The sequence below is a fragment of the Pleurodeles waltl genome, chromosome 2_2, assembly GCF_031143425.1.
Source record: "Pleurodeles waltl isolate 20211129_DDA chromosome 2_2, aPleWal1.hap1.20221129, whole genome shotgun sequence".
Lineage (NCBI taxonomy): Eukaryota > Metazoa > Chordata > Amphibia > Caudata > Salamandridae > Pleurodeles > Pleurodeles waltl.
Genome location: NC_090439.1, coordinates 876302318 through 876329533, shown reverse-complemented (window position 1 = coordinate 876329533; position 27216 = coordinate 876302318). Strand labels below are relative to the sequence as shown.

Genomic DNA, 27216 nt, shown 5'->3' with positions numbered 1-27216 from the left:
ATCCAGTCACTACCAGGACTGCCACCCCCCTAGCTGAGCAGGCCTGTCTGTCCCTATTTGCTACTTGAGTGTCTCCCAAGGAGCCCAGCGCAGAGATAGCGCTGATTTCTGGCTCCTTGGCTCTCCTAATCTAACGCCTGGAGAGCGCTTTGTATCTTCATTTTGTTGTACCCGACTCCAGTGTCCTCCAGGGGCGGAGGGGATTACTCACCCTGCTCCATTTATCTCGACTCCTAGTGACCAAAAGGATTCCCCTCTCTCCAACTTCCCTGTTTTGGTCATTGCAGGCTGTTGAGGTGCTTTACCTGTTCCCCTAGTCCAGGGCACGCAGAGCACTTCACCACCACCAGAGAAGCCTCTGTATGCAGGACTCCCCACGTCGCCTTGGTAACCCGGGATTCCTTTCCTGGTGACGGTAGTCATAGTCGCACTGAAGAGGGTGGGGCCATTTAAGAATGAGGCCTACGCCATCAGGGTCACCCCAGCACGGCCCCCCTGGCCAATAGAACCGAGGAGCAGCGCAAAGGCAGCACAGGGCAACACCTACAACTACGAAAGCAGCTGATGCCCTCAAGGCGCTTTGCTCTGTGTCCAGGGGCAGGCCGGCACTCTGAAGACTTGTTCCAGCTGGCCCCACCCCTTTGTCTTGGCGTGTACCTGCACGGAGCCCTCCAAGCAGCTCCCTGAGCTTTGCCCAGTCGCCTCTATGCCTACACAATACAGTGGTGTTAGCAGAGACTCGCAGGGGTGATACCTCCGTCCTACATTCCTTCACGGGTGGCCCGGGTTTTCAGGAAGGAAAGGCTGGGCTTCGGTTCAGGAGCTGCACTGTGCGCTTGGGGGCAGCTGCAGTATTCCTGAGTGCGGGGGATATGGGACAAGGTCCCCCACGTGGTGTGGCAGATTGTGCTTCTACTCACTCTCTAAAGGCAGCACGCGAGCAGCAGCACTGTTGATGGTGCCCACAGGGAGACCGGCAGAGGTCTTCCCACCCCTACCAGCAGGATGTACTAGTGGGCCCTTGTTCAGTCCCTGCCCTATCCTATGAGGAACACGGATGCCTTGGCTCCGTAAGCTTAGAGGTGGAGATCTAAGTGTCCCCAACCTTTTTGTACTACTCGGGCTGAGCAGATTGTTTGTGTCACCTTACTCCTTCACATGTTATTTGGCCCAATAAGTTGCTAACTGGCAGTAGGCATGCCAACTGTATAATTCACATCATCTTGCCATGGGGGTTTTCTACTGTACAAACACACTAGAATTATATCAGTCGGACTGTTATGCTTCCATAATGATAGCTTGCCAAGCATACATGTGATTTTCCTCGCTGGGAACATGTTGCCTCCATACCAAGAGTATAAGTTTTGGGAGACTGCATATATTACCAAAGGTATAATACTTCATGTCATTATGGGAACCCATGACATCATTATGATTCATTCCTAAAGTGCCCTTTATTTCTAAATTATGTCACCCTTGGTCTAATGATACATGGTGATCCATATGTGTTATGCTATAACATAAACTGCTGCGGTTCATGCCCTGATATTGTGATGAAGTACGTTTTCTTGCATAGTCAAGGTAATGAATACTGACTCAAGATTTGCAAGTAGGCACAGTACATACGGATAATGTTGTCTTGGTCTATAAATGTCTGAACAATATACACTGTATATTTTTATAGTGAGCATGTGTGGAGTCTCTTTTGTGGTTTATTTATTATGTCACTGGTGCAAGTGTGTTGCGCAAATACTTTAAACATGACCTCTGGGGATAAGCCTGACTGCTGTGTGCCAGGCTACCAGGGGTGAGCAGTTATCTTTGGTGTGTAACTTACTCGCCCTGGCTAGAGTGGCGGTTCTGCCTGGCTGAGATGCATACCCTAGCAAACCAGAAATCCCATTTCTAACACATCACTTTGAAGTGGAGCTCATGTGGGACAATAATCCTCAGGAGCTGTTAAGATATGGGGATGGGGCATGAAAGTAGGCTTCCTAGAGGTCAGCAAGCAAGGTTCCCTGATATATTTGTTATCCCTTTTAGGTTGATAATTGGTTCTTACTGCCCAGATGGTTTGAAGCCCAGGGACAAAATCAAGAAGATCCCTCTTTCCCTTTCTTGCTGGGGAGCATGGGACTTGACTGCCAGTTACAGAAACTCTTGGAGACCTTTCCTGAGGACCTTGTGTTTGAGGTGTTCTCTGAATGACAGAATCAAACACACTCCTTAGTAGATTGAAAGGTTGCCAAAAACAATAGAATACCTTGGATGTACGTGTTGTAATGTGCACTGGTCTCTTACCTTCCTATCCCATGCCAGGACTAAAAACTGTATTTGTATCTCACTGGAGAACTTTCTGAAAGAGCGAAGACATACTACAAACAGATAAGAAGGCTTATAAGAGGAAGGGGATAAAGTAAGAAGAATCCCCTCTAGAAGGAAGATAGTTACTATGGCCTAGCCTTACCATAGTACTGGGCACTTGTCTTGGTGGTACAAAACATTCCGAGGCTGTGTAATGTGTTGCAGGTTGGGCCTAAGAAGGAGCAGAGGAGCTAGCCATGAGCATGTCTACTGGTTTGTCATCTCCAGACACCTACTTGATGAGTTTCTTCAGTTGAGGGCAAAATATTTTTGTCCATTAACACAGCATGTATAACATTTTCTGTCAATTGTTGTCCTGTAACTGAACCAGAAGAGTTGGTGAGAACTGACTGCTGAAATTGAGGCTCGGGGTAGTCCTGAAGCTGTTAAATGGGTTGTCAGCAATGGTTTGGATCTGCTTCTCATTAATTTCCAGGATTTGCAAGTAGTATGTGTCTATAAGGCTAATTGAACGGCCTTCCATTTGAAGGACTGAAAAGTTTTGAATTAATATGTTTCCTCATTCACAGCAAAGGCCAAACTGCCTGCACCTGTTTCACAAATGTGTTGACATTTTGTCAAATTGCCCTATAGGGATACCACCCTTGAAAGTCACTGTTTCTCCTTTGGCATCATAACTTTGCACCACGTATATTGTAGGTTAGGATTCAGTCTGTTCCTAGGATGCACAGGTGAGGGATCCTCTGGGATTCATCTCTCCATAGTTGCTACAGTAATGGCTTCCACCAGCTTCTCCAGCTGTTTGACTGACTTAAGGTGTTACTCTGCAGGGCCACGTAAGTGCCTTACAGAGCCAAATAGGGCATAGCTCGGACTGACCACTGAGGAGCAGGCAGACTGAGTAAGATTATGTAGCAGCTGAACTACTGCTTGGACAGACATCATGCCTCTCACTCTAATGTTGTGTGACCTCCATTATGTCTCAGGATCAGCAGGTGACCCAGAGGTAGGTGCTGACTATGACCAATGGGTCCCATCACTCTTAGTGCCAATAATGATGGTCTTGATTGGTATGGGTGGGAGAGATACCATTTGGAGAAGTTGAATGAATTAATTCACTTTGTGTAGTTAGTAAAAAAAAAGAAATCTCAATTGAAAACTACTAATACAAAATAATAAAAGGCGATAACATTTTATGCAACAGAAACACTGTGTGATGAAAAGGATTGTAGCCAGGGTGCAGAATAGAGCAGCCTTAAGCTTTTAGAGTAATAAACAGAGCTCAGTCACATTTTTCATGTATACGTTTTGAAAATGCAAAATGAAAGAGGTTGTAATAATCAGTGCAAAAGAGTGAGATACAGGACCAAGATAGTGCAATTGAAAGGATCGTAGCCAAAGTGCATAAACATAAGATATTGGAATGTTAAACTGTGCTTGCTGCATTATAAAGCTTGATATAGTTGTATTGTGTTGCAGCATTTACATAGCACTTACTACCCCTATGTGGGGCATTGAAGCACTTGCCTACATGAGCAATAAGCTATTCCATGTAGAGTGTGTGGTTGTAAGTGCGTTATCTTTGTTTTAATCCTCTGTGGGAACTGTTTCCATGTTGTGAGTGAGGACCACCGCGGGCCGGGGAGGCAAAGCCGGACCAGGTAGGGACCCCGCAATGACCACATCCGAGTGCGGGACCAGCAGAAGGTGGGAGGCCGCAAGCCCAGAAAAGTGGTCGCCGGTGATTGGTCTGCATGGTTTAAAGCATCCAGTCGGAAGGTGCGAACAAGCGGGACCACAAGGTCAAAAAGAGGGAGGAGAGCCTCTTTACAAGGTTGACCTTGTGACAAGGGCACATCCAGCAGCTGAGTGCAGAAAGGCAAAAGGGACAGGTGTAAACAAGGATAGCAGCAACAGGAAGTAGTGCACCCAAGTACGGGCCCCGGGATGGGGATCATGAAAACCCACAACATCTATTCCGACCCCCATCAACACAGGCTTGCTATATGGTTACTGCGCACATATCCCAAGCAGAAAGAGGGCAGCTGTTGGTGGATGGATTCATCTCCTGTCCTACCATACCATTCCAGGGCCCCCAGTCACACGCCTTTGCCAGTACTTAAAATCAGTGAGGGACATCCCAACAGAGGCTAGGCAGAAGGTGGCAAAAGAAATTTCCCTCAGAAGAGTTGTGGGTTCCTTCTCAGAACCCCCGTAGACAACTTCATTGTGTCCCCTCTATGGGTAGTCCCTAAAAAGCAACATGGGAAGGTCAGGCTTGTTCATCATCTGTCATACCCTCGAGGTGAATCTGTGAATGATGGTCTTGACCCGAATAGCTGTTCTGTGTCCTAGGTGACCGTGGAGGAACCAGTTGACCTAATAAGGGCAGCAGAAAAGGGGGCCCTCCTAGCAAAAATAGATATTAAATCTGCCTTCCGTCTCCTGCCGGTGCACCCTGACAGCTACCACCTGCTCTGTTTCCGTCGGGATAATACGTTCTACTATGACAAATGCCTACTGATGGGTTGTGCGATCTCCTGCGTATATTTTGAGGCATTCAGCAGTGTTCTAGAGTTGCAGCTAAACACTCCATGCACAAGGTAGGGGTGCACTACCTGAACAACTCCCTATTTATTGGGAAGGAGGGCACCTCAGAGTGCGGTGAATTTCTGCAGTCCTTTATAGATCTGGCGGGGGAGCTAGGGGTGCCTCTGGCCAGTGAGAAGACGGAGGTACCAGCTACAGGTCTGGCTTTTCTGAGGATCGAACCGGACACAGTAGAAGGTGTGAGTAGGCTCCCTCAGACCAAAGTGAGAGAACAGAAGCAGGTTAAAGAGGTGCTGCTCACAAAAAAGAAAGCCACACTGGGTGAGTTGCAGCAACTTTTGGGCAGGCTCAACTTTGCTAATAGAGTGATCCCAGCTGGCAGGCCATTCGCCAGGCACTTACCCTGGCTGGCCAAGGGCCTGTCACAAAAGCATCAGAGTGCGGCTCACACAGAGAGTGAGGAAGGAGCAGTGACTAGGTTTCTTAGACAGCTTTAACTAAACACTGATATGGCGAGAACCATGAGTGTCAGCTAAGCAGCTGGAGCTATTCATGGACTCAGCAGGCGCGAAGGCTTCAGCGCAGTGCTAGGCTCAGCCTGGATGGCTGTGCGCTGGCCCATCTCCTGGCATACTAAAGACATCAATCAAAAAATACACACAGTTCCATCACCAGAATAAGCGTTTACTGGTTCACTGGTTCCTGAAAAATTTAACTATTTAGAGCAAGAGCCCTCACTCACCATCCGGTGACATGCTTCATCATAGGGCTTTGCTCCTCGTCAGGCCGGCGCTGCAATGCCTGACGGGCCCCTCAAGGGGGCTCTTTGCCGGAGATCTTTAGAAGATGGTCAAAAGCCGGTCAAAAGTATGTTAATGCAGGATTGGTATGGAGAGGAAAAAATCTATTAAAAATGGCTAGAGGTAAAGTCCAATTTTATTGTGATATCAAACCCCTGTCATGGTTAAAAACAAAAAATATCAATGGGGAGAAGGTAAAGTAAGGTTTAAACTCCCCCAGTCAAAGTTTTTTAAGGTTGCCACTAGATCCCAAGTATCGGAATCTAGTGACAGTAAGTACAGAATTACCTGCTCTCATTCATCAAACAAGGTCAACATGTTTCTCGCTGATAGTCTAAATGATCTGGCGCGATTCATGAGACTTAGCAGTGTGTTGGATGATGAAGTCTGAGAGACAGATGTTCAATTTCAGTAAGCTGGTAGCTTGGAGCAGCTCTGCTGGTCTCTTTCTGGTATTTATTATGTTAATAATCTACTTAGGTGGTTACTGCATGGGTTGTCAAACCTGATATTTCGTTTTATGTTTTTTGTCGTGAGTATTTGAAAGAATTATAATCACAGAGCAGAGATGCAGTACAATTAAGGAATCGTGGCCGTAGTGCAGGAAAGCAGGAGACTAAAATGTTCATGTTCACTCAGTTAAATCTCAGGTGAGCTGCGAGTTTAATATTGACCAAGGCTGCACATCTAGGAAAGCCGCAGAGTAGCTGCATGCCACTGCCGGTAAAGCTTGCTAAAATGGCTAAAAAACGCATGCATATACGGAGCTTTAGGTGTGAGGGCTGAAAGAACTGACTGTCTTTGCAGCGTGAGATGGGTAACAACAGTGACTGTGAGCCACAGCCTTGAGCTTATTTTTAATCTGCAATTGGTGCTTACGTCCAGATAGGAAAGGGGCAGGTCCTCTACTGGGAAAGCTCTATTTTGAGTTGAAGGGATCATCTTTGCCAGAAAGCGGAATTGGCTCTAGAAAGTAGGCAGACAAGGTATTTTCAGACTGAGTGATCCGGGTTGATTGCCAGGCAGAAGGGCTACTGTGATAGTGGGCCAATGGGGAGCTTCTTGAAAGAGCACGCTGTCTTGGTAAGTCTGTATTCGCATCCCAGTACTACCAAAATTCCTCATGCCTGCGAATTCTGTTGCCTGTCCTTCATGAAGTTCTTTGTTCCTGAGTTGTTGGGCCGCCCAGAATGGCAGGAGACGGATTTGTGGTCCTGTCTATTTTTATTCAAGTTGCACTTCTGTGAGAAATGCTTAGCTCCTTACTCAGACCCCTTTAATTTATCAGATCTTCCGTAATCTGTCCCGTCCCCATACAGACTTACTGACACCAGCAGTGAGACACAGATGTGAATTGGAGGTGGCATTTTTGTATACATAGAGACCTGCTTCAGGCTGTTTCCACATACTGGAAGACACATACTCTATTCCAAACGCTCAGGTCTTTGGATCACCTCTGGATTGTGCCAACAAAGAGACCCATTGATTCCAAACTATTCCTCAGGCCATTAAGAAGTATTCCACACAGCAATATCCCACCACCCCCACAAAGCAATACAAGGAAACAAAGGGACCATTAAAGATACTTACCCTTCTGCACTGTTGCTGTCAGTGGCACCAGCATATGAATGACACTGGGTTTGGTGTCAGGGGGTGACCTTCTTATACTCAAGTGTGGAGAAAAAGGAGTCACACAAAAAGTAATTAGTAGGCAACCAAGGTGACTTTCTAATATAGAGGACCATTGTGATATCGTTAAGAGGCAAAGAAGAGAAACAAAGTAGTAGTGGAGTCTTTTAGTAATTTAAGAAATATATGTTCATTAGAGAAAGGATTCTTCTGGGTCTGTTGCTTACAAAGCCCACTAGTATTGTAGAGCTGGTAATAGGAGAGAGTGAAATGGAGAGTGAGAGAGGATGAGATGGAGAATTCCCTCCTCAGTGTTTTACTTATAACACTGATAGCAGACGCAAGGGCTTAAAGTCACAGGTCAGTCATGGACCACATACACTGCAGGTAATAGTGTCCTCATACGACCATAGAGGTGGGTTAGGGCCACCTATGAGAACAGAAAATGAGGGCTCCTTTACGAGTTCCCTAGAGCTCTGTCTCCTGGGAGATGCTACTTCATGTCGTTCACGGGGCATCTGGGAATGAAGTTGTCAGGTCTGCAAACTCTCTACCCAGTAATACTGGGCCAAGACTTCCCTATGGTGCTGCAAGGGCTGTGGGTTGTCTCGGCATTCAGTCTCAGCCTGCACACATATTTTAGCTTGGGGTGAGCAGAAGAAGCTTCCCCCTTCTGAAGAGACAAGAAGAATGCCCTTCTGCCTACTCACCCAAGGCACAGAAAAGAAGCCCACACAATATTTAGCACTTGCTCCAAGCAGGTGGTAAATGGTTGCACATTTGGGGTCCCCCCCACCTTTGCCCCCCCACTCCGAAAGGGGGAAAACATGTGGAACTGGACTCAATATTTTTAGGTCTGTGCATTAGTACCCATTCTGCAGGACAGAGGATAGCTTGTATTCACTGTTACTTCACGGGACGATACCAGCCAGAATTGTTAGCTTTACCCCCAGTAATTGAAACCAGATATTTATCACTTACTCCTTTTCGTCATAGTCTTGTGTTTTTAGGCAACCATGATAGTTTGTTCTTTCGAATTATGGCAAAAAAAAAAAATTCTCCAGGGCATGGCTTCTGTAACTATCTGTGAACGTTGAACCGTTGATGTGTACTGGGCCCTGGTACAAAGTTGTACAGAGCACTGCAGTAGGATTGACACAGTTGTGAAATGTGTTTTTCCTACAGGTCGAGGCACCCATCCAGCCACACGTCACCGATAATTGGTGTGAGTGATGAATCTCAGAATGTGGAGCTGAAGCCAGAGGTGCAGGACACCAGACCAGACCTGTTTTTGGTAAGTAGAACCACGACGATGCTTAAGTGTGTCCTTGGATGAGGTACAGCTTGTTCTACAGTTAAAAACCACCACTGGGGCAGGCCATACATGATATTCCCAATGTAATTTATAAGAGACATCTATCCAAAGAAATAAATGAGTATACTTAAAAGGCCTTCTTCTGTGCCATGTGTAAAGTTTTATAAACCCTTTTGCTACTAGGTCTTTTCCCTCCCAGCGCTAAGCCTTGTTTTTGCCTATTTGGGATGCCAAATTTGCGTTCTTGTTTCCAACATCCTAGGTATTCTGAAGGTAACCATGGTATGTCGATTCAATTTGAGGGGACTGAGAGAATAGGCACGAAAAATATAGCTAAAGTTTGATTTTTTGGGGAAAAATATGAAAAAAGTGCCCTGTAAAAAAAGTGCAAACCTGTACCTTTGTGAAAACTAGACACTTGAAAGAATCCAGAATGGAGTGACTTGTCTAGCTCCCACAAGGTTTTCCTACTCTGAAACCATTGCAAACCTCAAACTTTGACTAAAAAAACACATTTTCCTCACATTTCTGTGATGGAAAGGTCCCAATTCTCTACCACTCACCATTCCCCAAGTCTCCTGATATATAAACAGTACCTCTCTTGTGTGGGTAGGGCTTGTGGCTGTGACAGGAAAAGCGCCAAAACGCAACATGGACACATCACATTTTTCCCCAGAAAACAGTTTTTTTTTTTTTTTTGCAGCGTGCCTAGCTGTGGACTTTGGGGCCTAGCTCAGCAGGCACCTAGAAAAACCTAGCACACCAGTACATTTTGGAAAACTAGACACCTAGGAATCCAGTGTTGGGTGACTTGTGTGGCTTCCACCAGGTTTTTCTACCCAGAAGTCATTGCAAACCTCAAACTTTGACTAAAAACACATTTTCCGCAAGCTTCTGTGATGGAATGTTCTGGAATCTGCAGGAAGCAGCTAATTTCCTACCACTTACCATTCTCCTAGGACTCCCGGTAAAAATGGTACCTTGCTTGTGTGGGTAGGGCTGGTGGCCAGCACAGGAAAGGTGCCAAAACACGACAATTCCCTCCCTCCCTCAATTAACTCCCTCTCCGCCACTGGGCTTGTTTATGACAGTGGCAGCCACTGGCAACTCACACCTGCCAGAAAGAATGCATCTGAGGACAACTGCAAACTGAGATTGTTTGTGCAGGTGGCATAGGAGTAGCCGGGGGGGGGGGGGGGGGTCACAGGTCAGACTGGGGGGGAGAGGTGAACACAGTGTGGAGGAGCCCTTAAGAACTTGCCTGTGGGGACTTGCCCTATTAGGAGTGCGGTCTGAAACCAACCATGCTGGAAGTGCGTGAGTGGCCAGGAGTTAAAGTTTAGGCCCTCCTCACGCTTCCTTCTCCCTGTAACAGTGTTACCGGCACCCTTGAGGCTCACAAGCAATTGGGGCCGATGGAGAAGTGCCCCGAGGCACTTTAGAGAGTATCGCGTTCATACGGGATGACGCCGATAAAAAACAAGAAGATGAAGCGCAGCGGAGTGAAGGAGGACGGAGAGGACACGGTCGGGCGAGCGGAAGAGAACACACACCGACAGAAGTGAAGACTGACGGCGGCAGCAGACTCCAGATGTGGAACCCGGTAACCTGCCACGTCCCCTGAGGGACGTGGCTAGAGCAGGTATGTGCCTGTATACGGAGCTCGGCCACTCCATTGTTACAGAAGGCACAAATAGGGAGGGCAGAGGGAGAGAAAATAGGAAAAAGAGAGGCTGTGAGAAAATAAAGCATAAACCTTAGCGAGAAGTAAAGGGACTACTTATAACCAGCTACTCGCAATTCAAACAACGCACGCTGAAGTATACATACTATTGATTTGTTTGTTTCTTTGTAATCACTTACACAAATTCACTGGGAAAACACAAAGGGTATAAAAATTTATCACAGGGAGTCCACAATTATTCACTCATCCTAACTTACCCCAACCCTAATACGTATGAACGTAGAACGATACCCCAAGACCTACCTCCGGTTCCTATATCCTCTGTTCTCTCCTCATGCTCCGGAGCGATGACCAGGGGACCCTGAGCTGTAGCTAAAGGAAAACCATATCAGAGAACATTAAAAAAAGAAAGGAGACCGATCACTGCAGAAGAAAGAATAGAAAATAACAGGTAAAGAGAATGGAAAAAAGACTAGAAGAAGAATACCAGAGATCCAAAAGGAGTATATTTTGGAAACGATCAACAGAATAACTTAAGGAGGGTAACCAACAAGTAGAAATAAAGAAAAGTGCCATATTGTATACAAACCTAGAGTCATTTATTCTTCCCAGACCTCAGGAGGGGACGGAAGTAGTAAGGGGTTCTCCAGCATTAGCCCACCACACTCCCCCATGTAGCTGTGTTTCACAGGGGTGACCACAGCACAAATGAGCTCGGATGAGTGGAGCTGCAGGAGATTGTGCCGAACGGCTTGTGTGATGAAATCAAAGATATCTGTGGACAGGCCGCAACATCCAAGAGGAGGCCCCTGAGCTACTAACCACAGCTGCTGGAGCATTGCTGCGGCTGCCCGTGGAGCCACATGGCACCCTGGCGGAACCTCATAGTTGTTGATCCCGTTCCTATTTCCAAGGTGCTTCTGCTGGTGACGGTCTGCTGTGGCTATGCCTGCCCTAATTAGACACAGCCCTGAGACTTGGGCTTATATTATTTGTTGTGTCCTACCCAGCCAGGACCGAGTGGGCCTAGTGGGGGTACCGAGCTCCTAGCCACGAACAGCAATTGGTGCCACCTCTGGGCTGCGCTGTATTTACACTTCTGAAACAGTGGTATTGCCCGCCCCTGTTTGTGGCAGCCCCTGTTTTATAGCAAAGATGTTGTGCCTCCCTCCCACGTGGCTACTTCCCAGGAGGGGCCGCACTAAACCCACCAGAACGGCACCAATGCCAGGCCTCGCCACTACCCAGCCCCGTCACTCTGACAGCTCCTCAACTCTAACTACTGAAGACTGTATTCCATCAATAAAAAAATCCACTGACAAGTTGGATGTTATCCTGCAAGAGATCTGTGACTCCAGGATGGCCATTGAGCAACAAATTGGCACACTTACTGCAGACGTAGGCCTGCTTAGCAATGCCCATCACAGACTGTTGGATAGAGTTACAACTGCCATAATAACTCTCTCCTCACTGACTCCCCAACAAGCGGAGCATTCCACCACTATTGACAGTCTCTGGAAGCAAATCACCATATTACATGACAGGGTGGAGGATGCTGAGGGACGAGCACCCTGCAACATTGTACACACCATTGGAATGCCTGAGAATATAGAGGGTTCTAATGCCACGCTGTTTGTGGAGCACTGGCTGAAAACCAAAGTGGCCGCAAGGGTGCAGTCAGCACTGTTCACCATAGAATGGGCCCACTGAGATCCCGCACAAAGTCCACCTCTAAGAGCACCAACCGACCCATAGTGGAAAACACACCCATAATTGTGGGTAATACAATTGTTTCCCACTTTCCAGACTATATACTGGTGTTCCAGCAGCAATGCTTGACTTTCCAAGCTGCCAAAAAGCAGTTGCGGTCGGAGGACTTAACCTATGCACTTATGTTCCCAGCCAGGTTATAAGCTATCCATAACCAGCATACCCTCTTCTTTGACACTTTCCACATGCTCAACGACTGCATCGTTTGAACCACCATCACAGGGGCCTTGGCGACCTGACCAACGGTGTTGACGTGGGGTTGCTCAGTAAGTGTCATCTGAAGCAATGCCATCCCCACAGCAGGCTCTAGAGGGCACACAGGCCACAATTGCAACACTGTCATCCATCAGAACGCAGAAATTGCTGCTCCACTCAAGCTCCTTGGCAGACAATTCCTTGGAGTCGACTCTAACGCTAGTGTGGCTTTGTTCCCCTAGGTAATACCACAAACTTCGGATGACATCCTCTGAGGACACAAGCACTCTAGTCCCATCATCATCCTATTGGTGTGCCTTAATGCTACCCGCACATGTGGCTCCCTCTGGCTGAACTATTATCACAATCAGCGCCTTCCTCAAGGTGCCCATAATGGTTTAAATGACGCATGGTACAGTGAGTAGAAAGGGCGGTAGAGGTCTGATTATGGGGCTCGTGGTCTCCAATGTGCCCCTTCTTTTGGTACACTGCATATTCATATGCTTTGCTCACCCGAAGTACCCCTATGTAAAATGTTGTCCAATTATCGCCCATGTGTATGGGATCCCCCTTCAACTAGGGTGTCTGTTCTAGGGTGGGTCTTTTGTGCTTGTCTCAAATTCATTTCTGTGTCAGAGAATACTCAAGACCTGTATACTTATTGACCGACAGTACGCCTTACAGCAAGGTTTCCAGATTCATGAAAACGGGGTGGGGGGTTTAATTGTCTCTGTTCCTTTTACCTCACTGTTGTATTGACATCCGTGTTGGCCAACCCTGATATCAGTTGAACCTGATAATAGTCTGTTAACATGGTTCTACAGTTTTGGTTGACTGATTGTTCTCCGCTGGACCTAGTATTTAGGAAATGTTTAATTTTCTGACAACCTCTATCACTGACTCATATCAAATATCATATATAATAAGTGGGTCATGTTGGTATAGCATATTTTATTTGTCCAAATGTCGGATGTTAATCAGAGTTATAATAATGTACTAACTTGGAATGTCAGGGGCATGGGGCAATTCAAAGAAGGCATAGAACTCTCAACCAGCTTAACCGCCGCAAAGCGAATTAGTTTTACCGAAGACACACCTTTCTGCCACTTAAGCTATTAAACTACGCACAAATTGGAGTGGGTAACTATGTTCTACATCATGCTTAGCCTTCACACGGGGGCAGGGGCATCTGGTTGTATGAAGGAGTACCATTTGAAGCTTCCGACACCAAATAGATCAGAATGGTCAATATGTCTTTGTCAGGGGCACATTGGGTAGAAGACTGATACTACTAGGAAGTGTTTATGCCCCTAGAACAGAACAGGATATATTTCTGACTCACTTATTCACTGTATTAGCTGACTGGTCACAGTGCCTGTGGCTAATTAGTGGTGACTTTACTGCAGTTAAGGATATTGACCCTTACCCTTCCCACCCTCCACTGGCGAGCATGAGGTCAGTTAAGCAGGCCAGGGGTGTGAGGGGTTGGGTGGCGGGCTGGCCCTTGACTGACGCCTGGCATGCCCGAAATGAAGGGAAGCATGAATACTCATTTTACTTCCCCCATAAATTACACACCCAATTAGACTGGATCCTCTTCCCTGCCTCTCTACAACCAAAAATCACAAATGCGGCTTACTTGGGTAAGACAGTGTCAGACAACAACCCTCTGCAACTCGGCATGGAGTGATGTCAGGCCCCCACCCCCATCCTGACTGACCTGGCGCTCGCAGCCACACTTATTGGACGATGTATTCAAAGATACTTTGGCTACCCCGATTGACAAATATTGTGCAGAGAACATTAATACAGCATCATCCCCACTGATAGTGTGCAAAGCATTCAAAGTGGTGGTAAGGGGTGTGTCTATTAATGCCATGGTAGGTGCTTGTAGGACTATCCTAAGTGACCTTTGTTGCACAGAGAACAAGTTGAGGTTACTTGAATAAGAGATGGTGATGGACAATACCCATGTGGAGAGCTTACGGGAATCCAGAATTAAATATGCGGAACTCCTTGATCGCCTACAGGTTATCGTCTATGCTGCCTACGCGCAGAAAATACATGTTGATGGAGACAAGACTAGTGCACTACTGGCGCGCATGATTAGACCAGCACCGCCTCCTACACCTATTTTGTTGGTGCACTCACGCATAACCATTGCACCACTCAGTTAGATGTTAATAAAGCCTTCCGTGACTACTATACCGATTAATGTGCCGCTCACCCCCTCCATGGCCCAGCTGTTAATACTTCCTTTCTTAATGACTGGCAACTACCTCGGGTGTTTAATGCGGATAGGAAGGGATTGGGGTTTCCATTAACACCGAGCAAACTGCGTCATGCTTTTGACAGGCTTGCCGTAATAGGATGCCCAGTACAGATGGGATACCTATTGAATTTTACGCTGCATTCACTCCCCGACTGATAGTGGAACGGCTCTATGCCACCCTCCATGAGACAGGCCTTGGTTACTTTCCTACTAAAGCCTGTCCTCTTATAGGCTTTTACCCCTTCTAAACACAGAATACAAAACACTGAGTAAAGTGTTGGCAGAACGGTTACTCCATTTGCTCCCTCAGCTGGTTTCAAGCTGATTAATGTGGATTTGTCCCACGGTCAAACACTTCCTTAAATAAACATCGTCTCTGCCAGGTCATGGATGTGGCGTGCAAGCCATACACAGCAGCAGGCTACCTCTCCTTAGACCTACAGCAGGCATTCGATATGCTGGGATGGGAATAAATATGTTCTGCTCTGGCAAAGTTTAATATTCCTCCTACGTACATAAGGTGGGTCTGACTGCTGTACACTAATCAGCCTCGCAAGAGAAAAGACAGGGCGATGGAACCCTTAGAGCAACACATCAGGCAGACAGCTTTCGACTGGGGGATCCTTCAGGGTCCTACGGTTCATACCATCTCCATGTATACAGATGAGATGATTTTATAAATCTGCAACCTTGAAAAGGATCTGACACTTATTTCTAATTTGCTCCAGCAGTTAAATGACCTGTCTGGCCTTCAGGTACATTTTGGCAAATCCCATGTGTTTTCATTCACGAATAGCACTGAGCGTGCCACTTTTCCCTTTAATACAAATGTCATACTATTGACCCACCACACTTTTGGGTACCTGGGCATCCAGATACACAGAAACATCAGGGACATATTGGAGAGTAATCTCACAAGGGTTATCACATCGTTGACAACTCAAATCAAATTCTGGGTTACACTACCTATGTCAGTGGTGGGCTAGATAACACTGGCCAAGATGGTGATACTGCCCTGCCTGTTGTACTACTTTATTAATTTACCTCTCATTGTGTCTGCTACAATTTTCAAACCTCCTAGCACCTAACTAATTGAGGTGACGTGGGACACCGGAATGCATAGGGTTGGGCTATCTAAAAGCAACTACCACCGGGAGCGGGAGGGATGGGCACCCCTGACATTAAAACCTAATGCTTGGCTGGACAGCTTCAATGTTTGTCCTACTGATTGGTGGTCCATCACTTGGGCGAAATTGGCTGAACACAATGCATGCTTAAATCAGGCAAACTTCATAGACTGCTTCTACCGGGGTGACACTGACCCTTAACTGCTGCTACTGCTCTGTATTGCACTCTCCTTCTGGAAATGTGCCTTACGTTCCACCAATCTGCCCTCTAACTACACTCCAGACATTCCCTTGAGGGGGTTGCCTACCTCTCGGGCACGCTCACACTCACTTGGCTGTTGCCCTGGGAAATTGCAGGGATCAAAACGGTGGGTGATCTTTTAACAGATAGCACACTAATGGCATATCAAGTTTACAAAGCTCCATGGTTTACAGGATTCCCTTTTTTGATGCATGTCAATATTTGTAGATATGTTCTCAAACATTGTGCCTCTTAGGGCTCTGAGTTCACCTCACACACACTGATATACACACAGTATATATTATGGGCCATGATAGAGTCCTGGTTAAATGAATATATCAGGATTTACGTACACACATAAATACACACCTGGAACTCCTGTGGATTAAGTGGGAGGAGGATCTGGTCTGAGCTCTGCATGATAAGGAGTGGCACTTTACTCTGGAATAACTGAGCAGGACCTCTCACGATTCATGCTTCAAATTTATACAATTTTCGATTCCACACACAGCATACCTCACACCACGAAAACGTCACTCAGTATTCCCTGCTGTCTCACCCAGCTGTCCCTGATACCACGCAGAGGTTGCAGACCTACTACATGTCCCATGGACACGCCCCTTGTTATCATCTTACTGGTCAGACATATAAACCACTCTATCCACATTGAGGGGAGCTACCCAGTGGGGTAGTGTCAAACACTGCCTGTTGGGCTTCTATCCCAAATGTAAAAGTTTTAAGGTTGTAGCAAGTTTTGTCGATTAGGTGCTTATTTTGGCAAAGCGGCAAATAACAAGATGCTGGAAGTCCTCTAAGGTGCCCCCAGTGTCTCATTGGCAAGAGGAGGTGATACACTGGAGTACAACAGAGAGCTGTGCTTTGCCCATAGTGGAATATTGTGGTGTGCATAAACTCCCTATTGCCATGATCTGGGATGATATGCTGAAAACCTTTAAATTCCAAGAAGGGAATGCATTGCAGACACCTCCCAAACACCCTCACCCTTTTTTTAAGAGAACACTATTCTAGATTTGCCCTGTCGCTGTGTTGGGAATATGTAGGAAGTTGGCTCTGTATATACTATCTCAACGTAAGAGATAGGTTCCCCTTAGAGGTACGATAGTGGCAAAATTAGATAATTCTAATGCTCTATTTTGTAATAGTGTGGTCGAGCAGTAGGCTTATCAGAGGGTAGTGTTAAGCATTTGTTGTACACACCCAGGCAATAAATGAGGAACACACACTCAAAGACTCAACTCCAGGCCAATATTTTTTATATAGAAAAATATATTTTCTTAATTTATTTTAGAACCACGAGATTCAAGATTTTAAGTAAATATATAAAATGTGAGGTACTCCACACAGGTAAATAAGGAACTTTGAATTAGAGCAGTAACATACACAGTTTTAGTTAAAAATGGCAATAAGCTATTTTAAAAGTGGACACTGCAAAAATCAACAGTTCCTGGGGGAGGTAAGTATTGGTTAGTTTTTCAGGTAAGGAAGGCACTTACAAGTTCAAGTTCCTGGGCATAGGCAGCCCACCATTGGGGGGTTCAAGGCAACCCCAAAGTCACTGCACCAGCAACACAGGGCCGGTCAGGTGCAGAGGTCAAAGGAGGGTCCAAAATACATAGGCGCCTATGGAGAACAGGGGTGCTCTGGTTCCAGTCTGCCAACAGGTAAGTAACTGCATCTTCGGACGGCAGACCAAGGGGGTTTTGTAGAGCACTGGAGGGGGACACAAGTAGGCACACAAAACACACCCTCAGCGGCACAGGGGTGGCAGGGTGCAGTGTGTTTAGCAGGTGTTGGGTTTTCAATAGGAATCAATGGAGGGACACGGGGTCACTCTAGCGGTGCAGGCAGGGCACAGTGGGGCTTCTCAGGCCAGCCACCGATTGGGCTAGGCAGAGGGTTGCCTGATGGTCACTACTGTACTGGAGTTTGGTTCCTTCTGGTCCTGGGAGCTGCGGGTGCAGTGCTTGGTCTAGGCGTTGGGTTCTTTGTTCCAGGCAGTCGTGGTCAGGCGGAGCCTCTGGATCTTCTCTGCATGCGTCGGTGTGGGGGTGCAGGGGGTCGTCTCAGGTTACTCACATAGTTGCAGTCGCCTGGGAGTCCTCTCTGCGGTGTTAGTTTTCTGGAGCTCGAGCCGGGGGTGTCGGGTGCAGAGGGTGAAGTCTCACGCTTCCGGCGGGAAGAGTGAGTTCTTTAGAAGTTGCTAAAAAGTTGCAAAGTTGTTGCTGTTTTTGAACAGTGCCGCTGTTCTCTGGAGTTTCTTGGTCCTTCAGGTTCAGGGCAGTCCTCTGAGTCCTCAGAGATCGCTGGTCCCTGTCGGAGGCGTCGCTGTGCAGGTTCTTTGAGTCTGGAGACAGGCCGGTAGGGTTGGGGCCAAGTCAGTTGTCGTCTCCATTGTCTCTGCAGGGCTTTCAGGTCAGCAGTCCTTCTTCATGTTGTAGGTTACAGGAATCTGATTTCCTGGGTTCTGGGTCGCCCCTAAATACTGAATTTAGGGGAGTATTTAGGTCAGGAGGGCAGTAGCCAATGGCTACTGTCCTGGAGGGTGGCTACACCCTCTTTGTGCCTCCTCCCTGAGGGGAGGGTGGTACATCCCTAATCCTATTGTGGGAATCCTCCAAAAGCGAGATGGAGGATTTCTAAAGGCAGGGGTCATCTCAGCTCAGGGCACCTTAGGGGCTGTCCTGACTGGTGGGTGACTCCTCCTTGTTTTACTCATTATCCTCTCCTGCCTTGCCGCCAAAAGTGGGGGCCGTGGCCAGAGGGGTGGGCCTCTCCACTAGCTGGGATACCCTGGGGTGCTGTAACAAAAGGCATGAGCCTTTGAGGCTCACCGCCAGGTGTTACAGTTCCTGCAGGGGGAGGTGAGAAGCACCTCCACCCAGTGCAGGCTTTGTCTCTGTCCTCAGAGAGCACAAAGGCTCTCACCCCAGGGGGGAGAAACTCGTCTCAGTGGCAGGCTGGCACAGACCAGTCAGTCCTGCACTGAAGGATTGGGTAAAATACAGGGGGCATCTTCTAAGATGCCCCCTGTGTGCATTTTGTAATAAATCCAACACTGGCATCAGTGTGGGTTTATTATTCCGAGACGTTTGATACCAAACTTCCCAGTATTTAGTGTAGCCATTATGAAGCCTTGGAGTTCGTTTTGACAAACTCCCAGACCATACACTTAATATGGCCACACTGTACTTACAATGTCTAAGAATAGACTTAGACACTGTAGGGGCATATTGCTCATGCAGCTATGGCCTCACCTGTGGTATAGTGCACCCTGCCTTAGGGCTGTAAGGTCTGCTAGAGGGGTGACTTAGCTATGCCACAGGCAGCATTTTGTGTGCATGGCATCCTGAGGTGGATGCCATGTCAACTTTGCCTTTTTCTCCCCACCAACACACACAATGTACAATGACAGTGTGCATGTGTTAGGTGAGGGGTCCCTTAGGGTGGCACAACATGTGCTGCAGCCCTTAGGGACCTTTCTTGGTCACAGGGCCCTTGGTACCACTGGTACCTTTTACAAGGGACTTATCTGTGTGCCAGGGATGTGCCAATTGTGGAACACTGGTACATTTTTAAGTGAAAGAACACTGGTGCTGAGGCCTGGTTATCAGGGTCCAAGCGCATTTCTCAGTCAAGTCAGCATCAATATCAGGCAAAAAGTGGGGGGTAACTGCAACGGGGAGCCATTTTCCTACAGGATACACCGAAGTATTGTTGACCTCATGTCCCTCTGATGACTAAGGTATTTCTACACTGCATGCTCCCGACTTTCACAGACTCAATTACAGCACAAGCTCCTCTGAAGTAGTGTATCTTCATAGATTCATGTACATGTGAATTTCCCACTTGGACACAAGGTAGCTCTTAGAGACGGAGGTTAGAATTGACAGCTTGGGGTTGCAGGTGGGGTGGTTGGGTTCATCAGAGAGTTCCTTGTTCCTTATTTTTGTTCCTGCAGTAACATATTTGGAAATGCTTTTTTAAATGTGGTACGATTACATTGTTATATGCCATGGAAGATGTATTTTAAGATTTAATTACCACTGTGTTTTTATATGTTATAACTTATGAGTATAAATACTTTTGACGTGTATGTGATACACAACACCTAACGAAATACATTAAAATGTTCCTGAGCATTGTGGCATGCACTCCTAGGGACACACACTGCATGGGCCCACCGTCTTCATTTGAGACATACCTAGTTAATGGCCATGCTGAACTGAAAAGCTGCCTGGACTTTACCTTTGGAATGCTCTGTATAGGTATTGAGTACCAAAAAATCTCTACACAGTTGGGAAAAGAACTCTGACTTTTATCCAAATCATTTACATTTACTTTAAATGTTCATCCCAGAATCAATATCCTTACGGTGAGGTCCAGATTTGCAAAGTAATAAATGGTTTGCCACATATGAAAGTCTGGTTTTCAAATTCTTTCTTTTTCCAAATTTTCATGAATAAAACCAGCCAACCAACGTGTTTTGTTCCAAAGAACTTTCTCAAGGCGCTACATATGTGTGTCAGAATCCTATCATTCATATGTTTTCAGCAGTGTTTTGTCATGTGTCATTCTCATATGGCATGTCGACCTTAGCCTGACAGTTTGCATTATCCCCAATCTTGAGGAGCCTGATTATCCATGTTGCCTGGCGTTGATCACTGTAGAGTCACAGTATGGCACCCTGTACCAAGTGACCCTTGCAGGCCATGTCAACTAGGCAGCTTCTTAAGGTTGAGTTATATTATGATGAGGGGATAGTTTTCTGATGGTTTTCACTGATGTATTCTATACCATCCTCAGGATGGCTATCCCATAGCCTGATAGGCCATTGCTAATAGCATTTTCAAGTTGTAACTTCATAATCTTTCTGATTCATACTGTCCTGGAGCAAGTTAAGAAAAAAATGCACTGTCTCTGACCAGGTGGGAGGAAGCTATAAGCTTTTACTACCTGCACAATAGCCTTGAGAAAAGTAGGTTGTGCTTATTGCCTACAGTCATGATATATTTGTATAGTTTGCAGTCACTTCAGCTTTTCCTTGACTTGTCTCTCCTGTTCAGAATTTTCTCCAAAATAGAACTATTCGGAATGGTTACAGTGGGTCACAATGAAGAGTAAATCATTCAAAGGATTCCATATTTCTCTACAACACTATGTGTACCTCTTATAGTAATGATTTAATTTGCATTAATCTGTACAGGCCCTGGTTTCACAGATATTGGCTCCGCTTACTGGTCTATGCAAAGATTCCAGGGCCTCACTCTAAGTGCAGCAGTAGGCTGCTCCTTAAATCTGACCCCCCAGAGTTACCAATACCAGGAGTAACGAGTAATTCCGGAGGAGGTGGAAGTTACTGGAGAATAACAGGCGAGACTCTGAGATGCAACAAAATGGATACATTGTTTTTACACAGATCTTTTAATTCTTTATTTTACAGCAGGATAAAAAAGATAATGACACTCATAAATAATTATTTATACATGAAGAATTTATTGAAAAAGTAGGTATTTACAAAACTTAAATCAACAGATAATATTATTAAGGCATGGGATAAGGGCAACATGTATCAAAGCATTTCTTTTCCTAACCAAATTCAGCCATTCTTAAATGAGGATCCAGATACTGGCCATTTCCTGACCCTTTAACTCCCAATGTATAATGATGATCTCTATACAACTAATAAAAGCATTCCACCAAAAACAGATGACTAGTGGCTTCTTATCAAGGATGGGGCAATGACATTGTCTCCAAATGCCATCAATTTGTACTCAGATCGTATTGCATCTGTATACACCAGTTATCTAGCTCTAATTGGTGGCTGATACATTTGGAGCAGAGGTGTTCAAATCAAATCAAACCAGGATTTATAAATCGCAACTACTCACCCGTAAGGGTCTCATGGAGCTAGTGGGGTTTGTCCTCTGAGCTTCAGTTGAAGAGCCAGGTTTTATGGTCCTTCCTGAATTGAGTCAGCCGGTGACTGTCTGAGGTGCAGGGGCAGGATGTTCCAGCTCTTTGCCTCAAGGCAGGCGAAGGATCTTTCACCAGCAGAGGCCTTCCGTATGGGTGGTACAGTGTCTAGTGCTTGTTGAGCGAAGAGGTCTGGTGGAAGATGATGCAGTGGTTCAGGTAGGCAGGTCTTAGGGCATGGAGGGCCTTGTAAGCGTGGACGAGGAGCTTGAAGTTAATTATTTTCTCGATAGGAAGACAGTGGAGGTCTCTTAGGTGGTTGGAGATATGTTCGTGGTGGGGGATGTCCAGGATGAGTCTGACAGGGGCATTTTGGATGTGCTATCATTTCTTCAGGTTCTTCTAGGTGGTACCAACCAGCGTACAAAATGTTGCCATAGTCGAGTCTACTGGTAACTAGGGCATGGGTTACGGTTTTGTGGTAGCCCTTTGGGATCTATTTGTACATTTTCCGGAGAAGTCGGGGTGTTTGAAAGCAGGAGGATGCAACTGAGTTGACTTGGCGGGTCATGATGAGTGATGAGTCCATGATAAAGCTGAGGTTGCTTGTGTAGTTTGCTGGGATAGAGGAGGTGCTGAGCGTCCATGGCCACCAGAAGTCAACCCAGTCTCGTGTGGATGTTCGCAGGATGAGGATCTCAGTCTTGTCGGAGTTGAGTTTGAGGTAGCTTTCCTTCATCCAGACGGCAACGGCTTTGATCCATTCTGGAAATTCTTCTTGGCAGTAGTGGGGCTTTCAGTCAGTGAGATGATCAGCTGGGTATCATCAGCATAGGAGATGATGTTCAGCCCGTGGTTCCTGATGTTGGATGCGAACGGGGCCATGTAGATGCTGAAGAGTGTGCGGCTCAGGGACGAGCCCCATGGAACTCGGCAGCTGATCTCCGTAGGTTCTGACAGGTAAGGAGTCTGACTCTCTGTGTTCTGCAGGCAGAAATTAGCATAACCATTGTAGGGCCTTTCTAGGGATGCTGGCTGCGTCGAGCCTGGAGCTGAGGGTGAGGTGTGAGACCGTGTTCAAGGTGACCAATAGGTCCAGTAGGATTCGGGCTGCTGTATGGTTGAGGAGCGAGCGGATGTCGTCTGTGGCGGCAAGGAGGGCGGCCTCTGTGCTGTGATTGCTCCTGAAGCCTGATGGGGAGGTGTCCAGGACGTTGTTGTCCTCCATGTGCTTACAGAGCTGAGCGTTGATGGCCTTTTCGATGACCTTGGCTGGGAACAGCAGCAGAGAGATAGGGTTCAAACTGTGTGGCGGATCTCAGTTGGTGACCTTAATTGATCTCAAGGGTGGGAGGGAAAGTGCCATGGGTTGACTATTTGGAGCATTTATAATGCCTCTGGCGAAGAGAAACACCATCCTGAAAACTGGTGTGCTTTGAAAGAAAATAGGGTGGCATTAAGCCACTCTGTAATGGACCATCACTAACATTTTGTCATTCAAAAAACTGGGGTGTAATTTAAATAATATATGGTTTTAGAATGTTGTAATTTAAGGATTGCTGTATTTAATAAATTCTATCCTCGACATATACTGTCTTCCAAATCAGACAACAATATTGATTCATCCAGAGTTATACTTCATTGATTTGCTGTATGTAGCAAGGTGTCTTCAGTTTTATCAAAGAATATTTTATAAAGTGTTCTAATCATTCCAGTTTGGCGTGACCCAGTCATAATTTCAAGTAGAGGAATGGAGTCCAAGATTAAACCTGTGCTCTAATTTTTAACAATTTATCCCTAATCTTTCATTTTCATAAAATCAGCTTTTGAGATATTGTACTTTTCCAGAAGATTTCTAACGGAACAAAAAGGTTAATTGGTAAATAATCGTTCTAGGCAATAACTAGGAGACTTACAGCAGAGTAGCATTCCATAGTTCCTAAAAACTCAGGCTAAAAAGATGTCCTGTAAAAGTGTGTACTTCTTACATGCAGGTATATTGAGAAATTCTAGTTGTATGCAATATATTTGTAAAAACATATTCATTTTAAATTTGTCTTAAATGATTTTGACCATTTTTTTCAACACATGAGAATAATTTTACCACAGATATACAGCTGATTGCACATACCTGTTACCCGTTTTGTATAGATTCCTAGTATTCAATATTTGCATCTTATTTGAATTCATTAGATATACTGAGAGTAAACCAAAAGATCTAGATTGCTTTTATTGCTCGCCTGGCCATAGATGAATCAGCAGTGAAGCTAGCAATATTGTCTGTGTATGGGCCAATTTGTCTTTCTTATCCATTAACAACTGCCAAATTTTAGTTTTTTCTAGTTGAAAAGGAAAAGGCTCTGGATATAGTGCAACAAACAAGGGTGGTAGGGTACACCCTTGCCAAGTCCTACAGTTTATGCTAAATTGCTTGGAACAAAACGTAATTAGTGGTTCTTTGTACACAACTTTTATTTGGTTGATACAATTAGACCCAAAATCCATTCTAGTCATTGGGAACCAGAGGAAGTGACAGAAGACCCTTTTGAATGCTTTTTTAGCATCCAGTGGAATTAACTCCGCTGCTGTATCTGAAAAGGTTGCAGCCATATCCACATGAGTTGGGTGTTTCTACCAGGGATGCATATGTGGTAAATGGCGGATATAGTTGAATGGATAATCTTGGCTATATGATTACCCAATATTTTAGAATGTATTTTAGCGCTTGAATTAATCAGAGAAATTGGATAAGAGCTGTATCTTATAGGATCTTTAATTTTGAGAATATTTACCATATGAATCTCCTTCCAAAAGAGGGGAGCCCTTATGTTGTCTAGAAATAAGTTAGTTAAGTTCAGAAAGGGCAGGGCTAGTACTACAAGATACATTTTATAAAATTCAGATGGAATTGAGTCAGACTCCTTGGTTTTACCCCCAGAAAGTCCTTTAATAATGTTGCTTGTCTCTTTCGTTGTGAATGAGTGTTCCCATATTGCAGCAGCCTCCTCACCCAAGGGCTGCCTGTTCACCTGATCCTAGTATTCTTTGAAAGAGTTGAACGTACAAGCCACATCCTCACATTAGACTTTAGCATAAAAGCTCTCATTGGTTCCTAAGTTCTTGTCTGTTCCTCAAAGTCTACACTAGCTTTGTTAAAAACTGTCCTCATCTAATTCCTAGTGTCCGTTTCTTAGGTTTAAGAGCTAAGATTTTGCATTTCTGATTTGGCCAGTAACTACTGTTACCCCCTCCATTAGAATGAAAAGTGACCCCCCTCATCGAGGCCATAGTGTGATCCTCGTGTCTACAAACGAGTATCGTAGGCTCCCTCCCTTAGATGACGGGCCCTCAGTACTGAGCGGTGCTTGTTTAGTAAAAGAAAAAGTAGCTGCAGTGGCTACAAGTGAAAACTACGCAGTTAAAATTGAGACCAGACAACTAGGCCAAAGCCTCTGCTAAATTTAAGCTAAGCATATAACAGTTTTAACGAGAAAATCATAGAATATAGCTTCAATTATGACATATTAGTACATTTGTCGGTTTTCATGATTAATTAAGCTTGTTTATACTTTGTTTATACTTTGTGGGCACATTTTTCTACATACATTATTTTTCTTTGCTAAAATCACATTGTCTTATACGATTTTGTTGCATGATATATAAATGTTTGTTAGTCTTTCTTTTTCTGCTTCATCAATCCCTCTTCTGATGACTAATTATGTCATCACATTAAAATCTTCCTTCACAAATGTTATTTCATTTAAAATTCTATTTTAATATTTTTGCATTTCAATCATTTTCCTTTTCCGTTTTTCTCCCTTTGATTTTTCCCTGTATAATTTTACCATTTCTTTTTGTTCTTTCTTTTCAGTTCGTCTCTTGTTTCTTAAATTTCAATATTTTAATAGCTTTCCATATTCCCCAAATACCTATTAAGCAAATTAGTATTATTAATATCCCTTTGACTATTTTCAGTAATATTCCGTTCCAAATGTTGCTGAGCCAATTTCCCACGGAAGCAAATCCTTTTCCAACTTTTTCCAATACTCCTGGTTCTTTCAATTCTTTCAAATCTGTACTATCGTTAGTTAAATTTGTAAGCATATTTCTAATTTGTTTACTGTTGTCTGGTATATATGAGCAACAGTGACGTGTACTAAGCATTTTGCAAACGCCGCCATTCTTTGCTAAAAGAATGTCTAAAGCAAGCCGGTTTTGAAGAGTCATAGCTCTTTCTGCAGCAAGTTCATTGCTCCTGAGAAATTTGTCAGCATGTTATCCACAATAGTAGACAACTTTCGTATTTTGATTGAGTTCAATATAACTCCTACTGAAGGAATTATTGCTCCAAATATGTCTCCTACCACACCAGAAGCTGTCTCCCTTTTCTGAATACGATGTAATTCAGACAGCTTTGGAAATTTCTTTAAGTCATCTAGTTCATAAATCTTTGGAAATTCTATTCCCAAATAACATCTCCCATACCATCCTTTTGGAAGACGATAATAGGCATTAAGTCCACAAATATACTATACCCCTGGAGTATCTGGATCTAGTCCATTTAACATGAACGTCCATTTACTCTGGAATAAAAACACATGTTTACATTCACTTGTTCCTACAAAGATTGTGTCATAATATGATTTAGGTCTATATATACAAAGTTTCCCTATATGTAATGCATCTAAAGCTAGTTTCCCTTGTGTCTTTATTGCGGCAAAAGCATAGTTATCTACAGATGTCCTTTTATGTAATTCTTTTTCTAATTTTTCCTTTATCATTTTCCTTCTATCTTCAGTGTGATCTAAAAAGCTTTTCTCTACGGGTGAAAGTAAGCATGTAAGGTTGTCTCTATGAGCGTGAACTGTGGAAAAAGGTGATAATGGTTCAAAGAAACCTCTAACTAATTTTATATAATAATCTCTTGCTATTTACTCAAGTACTCAATTATGGGGACATATGAAAATACAACATCCTGATTGGAATAGAAGTATTGAATATACTCCTGGCCATAAAATCTGGTTAGTAACAAACTACATGTTATTCCATACGTAAGGGGCATGCTATGATATGTCACCCCTTCTATTACTGATGTAGGGATTTGTGTACATATATAACAATCTTTCGTGTCCATTGTCTCAACATACTCAGCAAGCGTTAGAAAACATTAGATGAGAGTTCTTTCTTGTTGTTAGTATAGTCATGTAAATATTTTTCGTCTTGTTCGTGTTTCTTCAAAGGAGTTAATTCAGTAGTATTTTTAAAGTAGAAGCATCATTCGTGTCTCTTTCATTCCCTCCATGCATTCCAAGAATTATTGCCATAATTATTAGTACACATGCAATTATTAGACCTATACACATGTATTTACAAT

At 44.8% G+C, this 27216-nt stretch overlaps 1 protein-coding gene across 2 annotated transcripts in view; it reads left to right on the top strand.

The window, feature by feature from the left end:
- RGS22 (regulator of G protein signaling 22) overlaps window positions 1-27216 on the top strand; it is a 742354-nt gene that overhangs the window by 293398 nt on the left and 421740 nt on the right. For both annotated transcript variants that reach the window (XM_069220550.1, XM_069220549.1), the window contains exon 12: window positions 8490-8598. In XM_069220550.1, the coding sequence (XP_069076651.1) occupies window positions 8490-8598 (109 nt within the window). The remainder of the gene's footprint in view (window positions 1-8489; window positions 8599-27216) is intronic.